At 43.0% G+C, this 13,422-nt stretch overlaps 1 protein-coding gene across 8 annotated transcripts in view; it reads right to left on the reverse strand.

The window, feature by feature from the left end:
• LOC139542520 (protein phosphatase 1 regulatory subunit 12B-like) overlaps positions 1 to 13,422 on the reverse strand; it is a 44,293-nt gene that overhangs the window by 26,977 nt on the left and 3,894 nt on the right. For all 8 annotated transcript variants that reach the window (XM_071348050.1, XM_071348049.1, XM_071348052.1 and 5 more), the window contains exons 3-5: positions 8,113 to 8,331; positions 7,790 to 7,928; positions 7,342 to 7,466 (exon numbers count right to left, since the gene is read on the reverse strand). In XM_071348050.1, the coding sequence (XP_071204151.1) occupies positions 7,342 to 7,466; positions 7,790 to 7,928; positions 8,113 to 8,331 (483 nt within the window). The remainder of the gene's footprint in view (positions 1 to 7,341; positions 7,467 to 7,789; positions 7,929 to 8,112; positions 8,332 to 13,422) is intronic.

A 13,422-nucleotide genomic window follows, 5' to 3' on the forward strand; every position in this document is an offset into this window, starting at 1 on the left:
GAACATTGGTTTTGGACATTAGACCTGTGTGATTTAAAACCTTAGTGTGATTTAAAACCTGGAGTTTTTGACTTGTGCCATGTCAACTCAATGATACATTATCTGTGCTTTATGGCCCATAGATAAGAACCATAGAAGTTTCACATATATCAAATATGAGATTCCAATCTGTCCGTATGAATTGTTCCAGTTCATATTCTACCCAGCCTGCCTCACTGGCCATCTGTGTGCTGGAGAGTCTGTTTGTATCCCAAATGGAACACTATTCCCTACAACATGCACTACTTTTGGCCAGAGCACTATGGGCCTTGGTCATAAATAGTGCACTATATAGGGAATAGGGTGCTGGACAGTCTGCATTTCTACACAGGAAGTCCAATAGCTTCTCTGTGGCAGTGAACTGCACTGGTTCTGGCTGTGGAGATAGGCCTGCTGAGACCTATATAAAAGAGTTGATTTCAGCTGGAGTCCCCCACACTGGATCTGGGGCTTAGGTTGAGTAGACTGACTCTTTCCTTCATGACTTTCCATATGGTACATTCTCATACATCACTTGGCTATGGTCTCCTCCTCTCCTTTCCTCTCTCCCCCTCCGACTCAGAATAACTCTGGTCCTTAAACACTTACTTTGAAGTAATCAGGTTAATGTCATCATATGTTACTCTGGCAGATGTACAATAAATACTAAATAAATACTAAATACTTTTCAAGGAGTGGATAGTGGCTGCTTGACTAGTTTAAAGGGAAAATTCACAATTTTCCAACTTTATATTCATTATTTCCAGCACCACCCCAACATCAACATATGTGAAAGTGGCACTTTTCTATGTTTTGTAGTAAAAAAGATAGAAGAAGATCAGTGTTTCCAATGACATCATCAGTATGCATCATGTGATTTTAAACAGTTATGAGTAGGCATTGCCTACTAATTGGTTGAGGATGTCATTCAAAACACTTATCCTCCTCTATATTTTTCCCTGCAAAACGTAGAAATGCGCCATTTTCAAATATGTTGATGTTGGGGTTGTTGCTGGAGATGTTGAATATGAAGTCGATTTTTTTTTAAATGTCCCTTTAAGTGTTACTGGCAGAGACAGATCCCTGGTGTGGGGTCATTCTACAAGTCTTAGAGAGGCCAAAACACAAACAGTCACGGGGAGACAGACACACACATAATAACACATAACACACAACACATTCAGACAGTCAGACTCTCTCTCCATCTGTTTTCTTGCCTTCGCTGGTCTGTCAAGATCTTTAGCATCTTTACGGGGGATGAGCTGTATCTTGGCCTAAGTCACAGCTGAGAGATGATGAGTTCTGAGAACCTCAGAGTTTACAGATACTCTGGAGTTCTAATACTACTCTCAACCTTCCTAAGCCAACCTGCTCTCTGCAACAACAGAACTGCTGCATCTCTGTAGCACACACAGCTAAGCTCCTTGCCGTGATGGGCTATACAGAACTAGCTCTCCTTACATTGAGAGTTAGGTCTATCAAACACTCCTTTGTTTATCTCTGAATAATGGAATAATAGATAATAATAATAATAAAGTTGGGAAATGAGGAAAGGAGAGGGAACAGGAAGCTCTCTGAGAACATAATCTCAACATCAGGAGCTGAAGAAAGTAGAACTTATGCTTAGGAGCAAAGTCTTTCTCTCTGTTTTTTTCTCTCTGTTTTTTTCTCTCTCTCTCTCTCTCTCTCTTTCTCTCGTTCCCTCAGCCTCCCTCAGTTAATTATCCCATTTCAGAGCAGTGAAAGACGGGAGAGGACTCCAGCTGAGATCTGCTGCACCTGTCTCTGGTCTGGGTTCTGCTAAGATCATTATAGACATAGAGGCAAGCAGAGTTCATTGTTGGTAATGGGGCCTGTGGTCACCTTTCCATCCTTTCCAGATAAAACCTTGCTGTCTGGTTAGCGGGGGCGATTATCACAGTCAGATTTAGGCCTGGGTTTAAAAGCTGATGAACGCTCATGTTACGGACTATCCATGTCTGGGATTCCACCATGGGACAGCCGGACTGCAATAGAGACAGTGAGCTGTTACGTTCCCCAGTTTTCTGTGTTGTGGTATGTATTTGAGTGTGTGTTTCAGGAGATAGCTTCCTGAGTTCTCCATGGCTAATTGATAATTGGAGAGCTGACCACGCCCCCTCTTCAAGAAGCAGCTGACACTAATTACCTTTGCCACCTGAGGAATATAAAAGCCAGTGTTCTGTTCAGGAAAAGAGATCTTTTTTGGAGGGAGAGAAATCATTAGAGAGAGAAGATTTTGGAAAGATTGGAGAGAGAGATCCTTGCTTGAGAATTTGATTGTGATAAAGTGTTGGGTGTTTCTCAGAGATTTGGTATGTACTATATAAGTTGTTGCTGAGGGAGCTGATTGGTTATGTCTTATGTGTTATAGGACGCACTGTTTTGATTATTGAAATTGTTTGTTAATAATTGTTCTGTTTCATTTGTTCCCAGGGGGGAAGGAGAAGGCACTTTGGGAGTGCTTAGGATGAGGCCCGCGGGCATACATATACCCGTAGTATATTCATTGTCTAGGCACACTAGGTAAGACCTGGGCGGACCACCCCCTGTATTTTGGTTAGGGCACCAGGTGGTGCTAAGATAGGTAAGTAGTGGGTAGGCAGGTTAGATAGGAAAGGGGGAAGTTTTGATATTTACTTTCTTTGCTTTGGTTCCGTCCAGCCCCTTTTCCCCATATTACCGTAAGGAAATAAATCCTAGTAACGGTAAAATCTGCCTTTGTCGTCCTTACTCACGCCTACAGTCCATACCTCTTACACTTCACAGGGAGTTGCGTTGCAGCAGGGAGTTGCGTTCCCTCTTCTCAGAGGCGTGCGTAACATGAGCTCAAAAAGCAATCACTACCCCTCTCACACTACAGTACACCATCCCCAAGTTAATCTACATTCTTCTCTGGGACTCCCCTCCACTGGCATCCCCCAAATCGCCTCAGCCCACTCCCTCTCTCTCTTTCCCCCTGTTAGTATCTATTTCTGGGAATCTCCATTTCACTGTAGGGGAGAGTGGGGTAAGGTGAGGTGAGAGTGGGGTAAGGTGAGGGGAGAGTGGGGTAAGGTGAGAAATGTTTTACATTCAGCATTACTCCATCAAGGGAAATATAGTATTATTTCTAACAAAGATATTTACATATATTTCTGGATGTTGTGTATCCCTGGAAATAATCAGAATTCATGTATACATTCCAGTTTTTAAAACATACCGTAGCTTGTCCAAAAAGGTGGTCTCTTGGCACAGATGAGCCTCGGGCCAGGGTAAGTTAAGCCACCTACAGATTTCTGTACTGAATTAAATATTACCACTGGCCTTTTTAAAACCATGCCTATCTTCATTTCCCAAACACAATTCAACACAATGCAAAAGATTTTTTGCCTTTTAATATTATTTATTTTAACACACCTAACAAACACATTGTACTTTTTGAACACTTTTAACATAGGCCAGGCCAGGTTGTTACTTCACATCCCAGCCATAATGCCTTGCATTACGCCTGGGACAAAAACACTTCAATTTACTCAACATGCCATTGGCTCAACTTACCCCAAAGCAAACAGTTTGACTATATAAGCCCATACAAGGATGCACTTTCATGCTAGGTTTAGGACCTCATATTGAAGCTTATAGAGACCCCAACTGATTTATAAAACACAGGGATAGGCAACTTCGATGTAGGTGGGGGCCACCCAAAATCTGAACTCATCATGAGTGGCTTGTGTGTCTGCGTACCCACATCTATACCCACATAAGCCTTTTATGGGGCCCCAAGTGAGATTTTATTGCGAGCAAAACATTTTAGTGTGCCCCCCTCTTGACAGCAGAGAGAACATTTTTACGTTTTAGAGTTAATTTCCTGGAATTCTACACATTTTGCCATGGGGTGAGTGAAGATTTTGTCATTTTATAACTAATTTCATGCAATTCTACACATTTTGCCATGGGGGCAGAGAGAAGATTTGTGCAGATGTCTAACCTACAGGTAGAAGGAAAACACCATTAGAGAAAGACAGAGAGAGAGAGAGAGAGAGAGAACAGTATAATTCTGGCTGCAGAATTCAAGGCTAAGACGTAGGAGAGAAGCTCCCCGTTTTGCCCAATATGGTATGGAATGTCAAGATAGCTGGAGCATGTGATGTGGTTGAAGAAGGAAAGGGAAGGAGAGGGTCGCAGTTGTAAATGAGAACTTGTTCTCAACTGGCCTACCTGGTTATATAAAGGTGAAATAAAATAAAAAGGGGGTGTGTGGGGGCTGCTCCCTGCCCTGGACTCTCTCCCAGTGTGACACAACAGCTCCATCACAAACGTTCAAACTACACTAACATTGCACTACAGCTCCTCTGGCAATACACAACACTTTCACGGCCTCTGTATGCAACACTACTGATCAGATGTTAATCAATACTTTGTATCAATGAAAGCAAGCACATTTAAACACACACGCACACACATACAGTGCCTTCGGAAAGTATTCAGACCCCTTGACTTTTTCGACATTTTGTTAGGTTACAGCCTTTTTCCAAAATGTATGTTTGTTTTTTTCCATTAATCTACACACAATACCCCATAATGACAAAGCAAAAACAGATTTTTTGAAATATTACATTTACATTAGTATTCAGACCCTTTACTCAGTACTTTGTTGAAGCATCTTTGGCAGCGATTACAACCTAGAGTCTTCTTGAGTATGACGGTACAAGCTTGGCACACCTATATTTGGGAAGTTTCTACCATTCTTCTCTGCAGATCCTCTCAAGCTCTGTCAGGTTGGATGGGGAGCGTTGCTGCACAGCTATTTTCAGGTCTCTCCAGAGATGTTCGATCAGGTTTAAGTCCGGGCTCTGGATGGGCCAATGAAGGACATTCAGAGACTTGTCCCAAAGCCACTCCTGCGTTGTCTTAGCTGTGTGCTTAGGGTCGTTGTCCTGTTGGATGGTGAACCTTCACTCCAGTCTGAGGTCATCCACAGAGGAACTCTAGAGCTCTGTCAGAGTCACCATCGGGTTCTTGGTCACCTCACTGACCAAAGCCCTTCTCCCCTGATTGCTCAGTTTGGCTGGGCGGCCAGCTCTAGGAAGAGTCTTGGTGGTTCTAAACTTCTTCCATTTAAGAATGATGGAGGCCACTGTGTTCTTGGGGATCTTCAATGCAGCAGAAATGTTTTGGTACCCTTCCCCAGATATGTGCCTTGACACAATCCTGTCTCGGAGCTCTACAGACATTTCCTTCGATCTCATGACTTGATTTTTGCTCTGACATGCACCGTCAACTGTGGGACCTTATATAGACAGGCGTGTGCCTTTCCAAATCATGTCCAATGAATTGAATTTACCATAGTTGGATTCCAATCAAGTTGTAGAAACATCTCAAGGGTGATTAGTGGAAACAGGATGCACCTGAGTTCAATTTCGAGTCTTATAGCAAAGGGTCTGAATACTTATGTAAATAAGCTATTTCTGTTTTAAATTTTGGATACATTTGCAAACATTTATAAAAACCTGTTTTCGCTTTGTCATTATTGGCTATTGTGTGTAGATTGCTGAGGCTGTAATGTAACATTTGGAAAAAGTCAAGGGGTCTGAATACTTTCCGAAGGCATTGTACACGTATCAGTAATTGCAATAGAATATAATACACTATGTTGGCACCCCTTCAAATCAGTGGATTTGGCTATTTCAGCCACACCCGTTACTGACAGGTGTATAAAATCAGGCACACAGCCATGCAATCTTCATAGACAAACTTTGGCAGTATAATGGCCCGTACTGTAGAGCTCAGTGACTTTCAACGTGGCACTGTCATAGGATGCCACCTTTCCATCAAGTCTGTTCATCAAATGTCTGCCCTACTAGAGCTTCTCCGATCAACTGTAAGGGCTGTTATTGTTAATTGGAAACGTCTAGGAGCAAAAACAGCTCAGCCGCGAGGTGGTAGGCCACACAAGCTCACAGAACAGGACCGCCGAAGCGCATAAAAACCGTTTGTCCTCGGTTGCAACACTCACTACCGAGTTCCAAACTGCCTCTGGAAGCAACATCAGCACAAGAACTGCTCGTCGGGGGCTTCATGAAAGGGGTTTCCATTGCCAAGCAACCGCACACAAGCCTAAGACCACCATGGGCAATGCCAAGCGTCGGGCTTGAATGGTGTAAAGCTCACAGCCATTGGACTGGAGCAGTGGAAATGCGTTATCTGGAGTGGTGAATCACGCTTCATCATCTGGCAGTCTGACGAACAAACCTAGGTTTGGTGGATGCCAGGAGAACGAAACCTGCCCGAATGCATACTGCCAACTGTAAAGTTTGATGGAAGAAGAATAATGGTTTGGGGCTGCTTTTCATGGATCGGGCTAGGCCCTTTAGTTCCAGTGAAGGGAAATCTTAACGCTACTGCATACAATGACATTCTAGGGCAAAAATTCTGTGCTTCCAACTTTGTGGCAATAGTTTGGGGAAGGCCCTTTCCTGTTTCATCATGACAATGCCCCCGTGCACAAAGCGAGGTCCATACAGAAATGGCTTCTCAAGATTGGTGTGGAAGAACTTGACTGGACTGCACAGGGCCCTGACCTCAACCCCATCGAAGGCCTTTGAGATGAATTGGGACGCCGACTGCGAGCCATGCCTAATCGCCCAACATCAGTGCCCGACCTCACTAATGCTCTTGTGGCTGAATGGAAGCAAGTCCCCGCAGCAATGTTCCAACATCTAGTAGAAAGCCTTCCTAGAAGAGTGGAGGCCATTCTAGCAGCAAAAGGGGGATTAACTCCCTTTTAATGCCCATGATTTTGGAATGAGATGTTTGACGAACAGGTGTCCACATACTTTTGGTCCCATGTGGCTCAGTTGGTAGAGCATGGCACTTGCAATACCATGGTTGTGGGTTCGATTCCCACAGGGGACCAGTACGAACAAATATGAAAATGTATGCACTCACTACTTTAAGTCGCTCTGTATCAGAGCGTCTGCTAAATGACTAGAATGAATGAATGAATGAATGTGAATGTAGTGTACTTCAAGAATCCTAGAAATCTCCTGCTATTACTCTGACAATATAATCAGTGAAGTGTGTAATAGAATATAATACAACTCCCCATTGCAAATGCAACTAATGTTGCTCAACAAATGGCCCATCATCTGGGAGGAGAATGGCACTGTACTGAAATAATACTTTCTTTTGTCACCACCTAGTGGTATCTGAAAATGTCACACAGGGAGTTTATATTTTTTGTTGTTGTTCAATTCTGAAAAATGTCAAATCTATAAGATCATAGCTTTAACGTTGGTAGTGAATTTGATCAAACCCACATACCTTAAAAGTCTGGTAGGTTTCATCTGCCTCTTGGTCACAGAAGCAAAGATGTTTCTCTCTTGTGGCGAGGCCACGTTTGGAGGGATCCTCAACGGGGTTCTGGTTTTCATCTTTCCATTCACCTTCTACAGTATTCACATAATAAGAGACAATCACTAAACAGTTACTGCGCCTAACCATGCCAAGTTATTTATCCTACAGAAAAAATGTAAATAAAACAAATTAAAACTGATGGACTGACTGAGACAGTCTTACATAATCATAGGACGAAGGGTGTCAGGTATAACAATTTATTCCTATGGTACATACTGTACATCACATGACAAGGATATATCGATACAGTAACATTTCTGTAGCAAAGCAACTTCCTTAAAACATGCTTGAGTAAAATATAAACATCTGGAATCAGTCGTTTCTGTGTGACTGTGTACAATGTGTGGTTGCTGACCTCTGGAGAATGTGCGGTTGGCCAGGCTGGAGGAGAAAGGCAGGGTATAGAGCCCACTGGCAGAGGGAGATGTGAGCCCTGGTCCTGCAGTGGAATGCTCTGCCTCCATGGTCCCCAGCCTTGATCTATGATTTCCAAGCTTAAATGGTAAAAACAGCGCTTCAGTACTTGGCTCATCTGAATCTTAAACTGCACAGCTACTATAGTACAAGATCACCTCTCACAAAATGCCATTCATAGATGATCTATAAACAATAACCAATGACAATAATAAGATCCTGAGGTGAAAGGTTAATGCTAAATGACTCAAGTTTTATCCCCACCTCATCTACCTCCCTGCTCCATGTAGGACTGTGATCCTCTGTCTCCATATACTGGACCAGGCTGGACCTGGCCTCTCCTCTGTCCTCTGTAGACCCTCTCCCCCGCAGACAGGACCTGTCAGTCAGTCTGCTACATCCATCCTCTGTTTGTCTGTCTCTGTCCAGAGGAGACAGGCTGTAGGTCCTCTGAGCCTCCTTCAGTTCAGCCAGGGTCACACCCTGACGAAGATGCAGACAGTACATCCTAAGATCAACAAGATACTATAGATCAGTGGTTCCCAAACTTTTTATAGTCCCGTACACCTTCAAACATTCAACCTCCAGCTGCGTACCCCCTCTAGCACCATGGTCAGCGCACTATCAAATGCTGTTTTTTTGCCATCATTGTAAGCCTGCCACACACCCTGTTTACAACTCTATATAGAAAAGAAACGGACAGAAATACTCTATTACAGGGTGACAGCTTCCACCCTGAGCCATTAAAAAGAGGACTTCCAAGAAGCCATTTTTTTAGACTGCCACTCCACAGAGGATTATCTAGAAAAAGCAGCGGAGATGCGCATGAGGTTTCTAAGAAGAAGCTATTCGTCACAATGTGTGGATGAAGCTCATAATTTGGCATTGGAAAAAACACGAGATGAACTGCTACAAAAAAGACCCGCTAAAGCTAAATAACACTCCGTAATGTTCACAACTACATATACTTTGAATTCGCGAAAAGTGGGAGGTGTGGTCAAGAAACACTGGCATATTTTATCATCGGACCCAGCTTTGCCGGCTGAATTTAAATATCCACCACATATAGGAGAGGTCGCAATTTACACGATAAATTGGTTAATGCCAACTGCCAGCCACAAAATAAAATTAGCCAAGCTCTTTTACGCCCTCTACCAAATGGTAGCTATAAATGCAGAGGATGCGCACAGTGCAACAATATGATGAAGTGTGAATATTTCTGCCACCCACACAGGAAAACGGTTCCAAATAAATGACATTATTACGTGTTCCACCACCCATGTTATTTACATTATTAAATGTCCATGTGGGCTCTGTTATGTCGGTAAAACCACCCGCTCTCTCAAACAGAGAATTAGTGAACATAAAAGTTCAATCAGGAGAAACGACAGGGATTATCCAGTCGCTGTACATTTCAATGACCTGAAGCATGACATTTCCACCTTTAGATTTTGTGGCATAGAGAAAGTTAAGATATCAGACAGGGGAGGAGATATTAATAATACTCTGAGTAAAAGAGAATGTTTTGGGATTTTCACCCTCCAGACATTATTTCCTAAAGAACTTAATGATGAAATGCCTATGTATGTTATATTGTGAATTTGAACATGAAATATGTGTCTATTGTAGATTATTCTGACGTTTTTTGTACGACGTACCCAATGACTAATGAAATCTTGCTATGTCCTCACTGAGATTTTACAGACGTGTTCAATACGCCTTATTTATACACTTTTGTAATATTTATGAAATGCATATTGTTATATTTGGTAGCACTTATTTGTTTTTCCTTTGCCTCCAACCCCCTTCGATGTGTAGAACGGATGTGGGTGGGGCCAGGTCTACATAAGGTGTAATGACCCGGTATTGTGTTCTGTGTTTGTGGGTGTGTTATGGTTCTCATGGCTACTAGCAGGGGTTAAATATGTCAGGACAGATGGAAAGGTTGGGGGGGTATGATGGGTAATCCCGCGGGATTTGGAAATGCATAAATAGGGATTACTGTCTCATTGTTCGCTCTCTTCTGTTCGGGGCCTTGATCTGTTCCTATGAGTTCCTTAACTCGACAGGGTAACATTGTGTACGTTCGGCATTTAGCGGCGTGGGCTGTGGCCGGAACAATAGCCCAGTTTAGGAATAAACCTGTGTTCTGATCTGCACACCTAGAGTCCGTCTCTTTTCCCTTTATGACCCAGCCGGGTCATTACAGTATGTTATATTGTGAATTTGAACATGAAATACAGTGGGGAGAACAAGTATTTGATACACTGACAATTTTGCAGGTTTTCCTACTTACAAAGCATGTAGAGGTCTGTAATTTTTATCATAGGTACACTTCAACTGTGAGAGAAGGAATCTAAAACAAAAATCCAGAAAATCACATTGTATGATTTTTTATTAATTAATTTGCATTTTATTGCATGACATAAGTATTTGATACATCAGAAAAGCAGAACTGAATATTTGGTACAGAAACCTTAGTTTGCAATTACAGAGATCATACGTTTCCTGTAGTTCTTGACCAGGTTTGCACACACTGCAGCAGGGATTTTGGCCCACTCCTCCATACAGACCTTCTCCAGATCCTTCAGGTTTCGGGGCTGTCGCTGGGCAATACGGACTTTCGGCTCCCTCCAAAGATTTTCTATTGGGTTCAGGTCTGGAGAGTGGCTAGGCCACTCCAGGACCTTGAGATGCTTCTTACGGAGCCACTCCTTAGTTGCCCTGGCTGTGTGTTTCGGGTCGTTGTCATGCTGGAAGACCCAGCCACGACCCATCTTCAATGCTCTTACTGAGGGAAGGAGGTTGTTGGTCAAGATCTCGCGATACATGGCCCCATCCATCCTCCCTTCAATACGGTGCAGTCGTCCTGTCCCCTTTGCAGAAAAGCATCCCCAAAGAATGATGTTTCCACCTCCATGCTTCACGGTTGGGATGGTGTTCTTGGGGTTGTACTCATCCTTCTATTCCTCCAAACACGGCGAGTGGAGTTTAGAGCAAAAAGCTCTATTTTTGTCTCATCAGACCACATGACCTTCTCCCATTCCTCCTCTGGATCATCCAGATGGTCATTGGCAAACTTCAGACGGGCCTGGACATGCGCTGGCTTGAGCAGGGGGACCTTGCGTGCGCTGCAGGATTTTAATCCATGACGGCGTAGTGTGTTACTAATGGTTTTCTTTGAGACTAGCTCCCAGCTCTCTTCAGGTCATTGACCAGGTCCTGCCGTGTAGTTCTGGGCTGATCCCTCACATTCCTCATGATCATTGATGCCCCACGAGGTGAGATCTTGCATGGAGCCCCAGACCGAGGGTGATTGACCGTCATCTTGAACTTCTTCCATTTTCTAATAATTGTGCCAACAGTTGTTGCCTTCTCACCAAGCTGCTTACCTATTGTTCTGTAGCCCATCCCAGCCTTGTACAGGTCTACAATTTATCCCTGATGTCCTTACACAGCTCTCTGGTCTTGGCCATTGTGGAGAGGTTGGAGTCTGTTTGATTGAGTGTGTGGACAGGTGTCTTTTATACAGGTAACGAGTTCAAACAGGTGCAGTTAATACAGGTAATGAGTGGAGAACAGGAGGGCTTCTTAAAGAAAAACTAACAGGTCTGTGAGAGCCGGAATTCTTACTGGTTGGTAGGTGATCAAATACTTATGTCATGCAATAAAATGCAAATTAATTACTTAAAAATCATACAATGTGATTTTCTGGATTTTTGTTTTAGATTCCGTCTCTCACAGTTGAAGTGTACCTATGATAAAAATGACAGACCTCTACATGCTTTGTAAGTAGGAAAACCTGCAAAATCGGCAGTGTATCAAATACTTGTTCTCCCCACTGTATGTGTCTATTGTAGATTATTCTGACGTTTTTTGTACGACGTACCCAATGACTAATGAAAACTTGCTATGTCCTCACTGAGATTTTACAGACGTGTTCAATACGCCTTATTTATACACTTTTGTAATATTTATGAAATGCATATTGTTATATTTGGTAGCACTTATTTGTTTTTCCTTTGCCTCCAACCCCCTTCGATGTGTAGAACGGATGTGGGTGGGGCCAGGTCTACATAAGGGTGCACATTTTTAAAAATCACAAAAGCTCTGACGAAGGCCGTGTGGCCGATACGTAAGCTTATTAAATATCGGTGATACTATCAAGAGCAGTGTGCGGTTTCCTTTTTCCTTCAAGCCTGCAACACACACAATATACGATACATTTATTAAACATAAGAATGAGTTTTGTCACAACCCGGCTCGTGGGAAGTGACAAAGAGCTCTTATAGCACCAGGGCACAAATAATAATATCATAATAATCAATAATTTTGCTCTATATTTATCCATCTTACATTATAAACCTTATTTGTTCATCAAAAATTGTGACTAACCCATCACAGGTTAATGAGAAGGGTGTGCTTGAAAGTATGCACATAACTCTGCAATGTTGGGTTGTATTGGAGAACGTCTCAGTCTTAAATCATTTTCCACACAGTCTGTGCCTGTATTTAGTTTTCATGCTAGTGAGGGCCGAGAATCCACTCTCACATTGGTACGTGGTTGCAAATGGCGTCAGTGTCTTAACAGCGCGATTTGCCAAGGCAAGAAACACTGAGCGCAACCCTATTCAGAAATCTGGCAGTGGCTTCTGATTAAATAACATTTTCACAGATCCGCTTGTTGCAATTTCGATGAGGCTCTCTTGTTCAGATATTGGTAAGTGGACTGGAGGCAGGGCATGAAAGGGATAACAAATCCAGTTGTTTGTGTCGTCCGTTTCGGGAAAGTACATGCGGAATTGCGCAACCAGCTCACTCAGGTGCTTCGCTATATCACATTTGACATTGTCCGTAAGCTTGAGTTCATTAACACAAAAAATCATACAATGATGGAAAGACCCATGGGTTGTCCTTGTTAATGCAGACAGAAAAGAGCTACAACTTCTTAATCATAGCCTCAATTTTGTCCCTCACATTGAATATAGTTGCGGAGAGTCCCTGTAATCCCAGATAGGCCAGTCGTGTGAGAAACTCGTCATCATGCAAGTGGTCAGACAAGTGAAAATTATGGTCAGTAAAGAAAACTTTAAGCTCATCTCTCAATTCAAAAAAATGTGTCAATACTTTGCCCCTTGATAACCAGCGCACTTCTGTACGTTGTAAAAGCGTTACATGGTTGCTGCCCATATCATTGCATAATGCAGAAAATGTTCAGGGTCCCATTTTCACTGTAGTGTCCAAAACGTCTTTCAAGCTGTCAGGCATTGCCTTGGCAGCAAGAGCCTCTCGGTGGATGCTGCAGTGTACCCAAGTGGCGTCGGGAGCAACTGCTTGCACGCGCATTACCACTCCACTGTCTCCCTGTGATGGCTTTTGCGCCATCAGTACAGACACCAAAGTCCATTTGATGTCACAAAGCTGTCCAGCACTTTAAAAACATCCTCTCATGTTGTCCTGGTTTCCAGTGGTTTGCTGAAGAGGATGTCTTCCTTAATTGACCCCCCATAAACGTAAAGGACATATAACAGGAGCTGTGCCAGGCCCGCCACATCTGTTGACTCATCCATCTGT

Source organism: Salvelinus alpinus, chromosome 17, assembly GCF_045679555.1.
Source record: "Salvelinus alpinus chromosome 17, SLU_Salpinus.1, whole genome shotgun sequence".
Classification (NCBI taxonomy): Eukaryota; Metazoa; Chordata; class Actinopteri; order Salmoniformes; family Salmonidae; genus Salvelinus; species Salvelinus alpinus.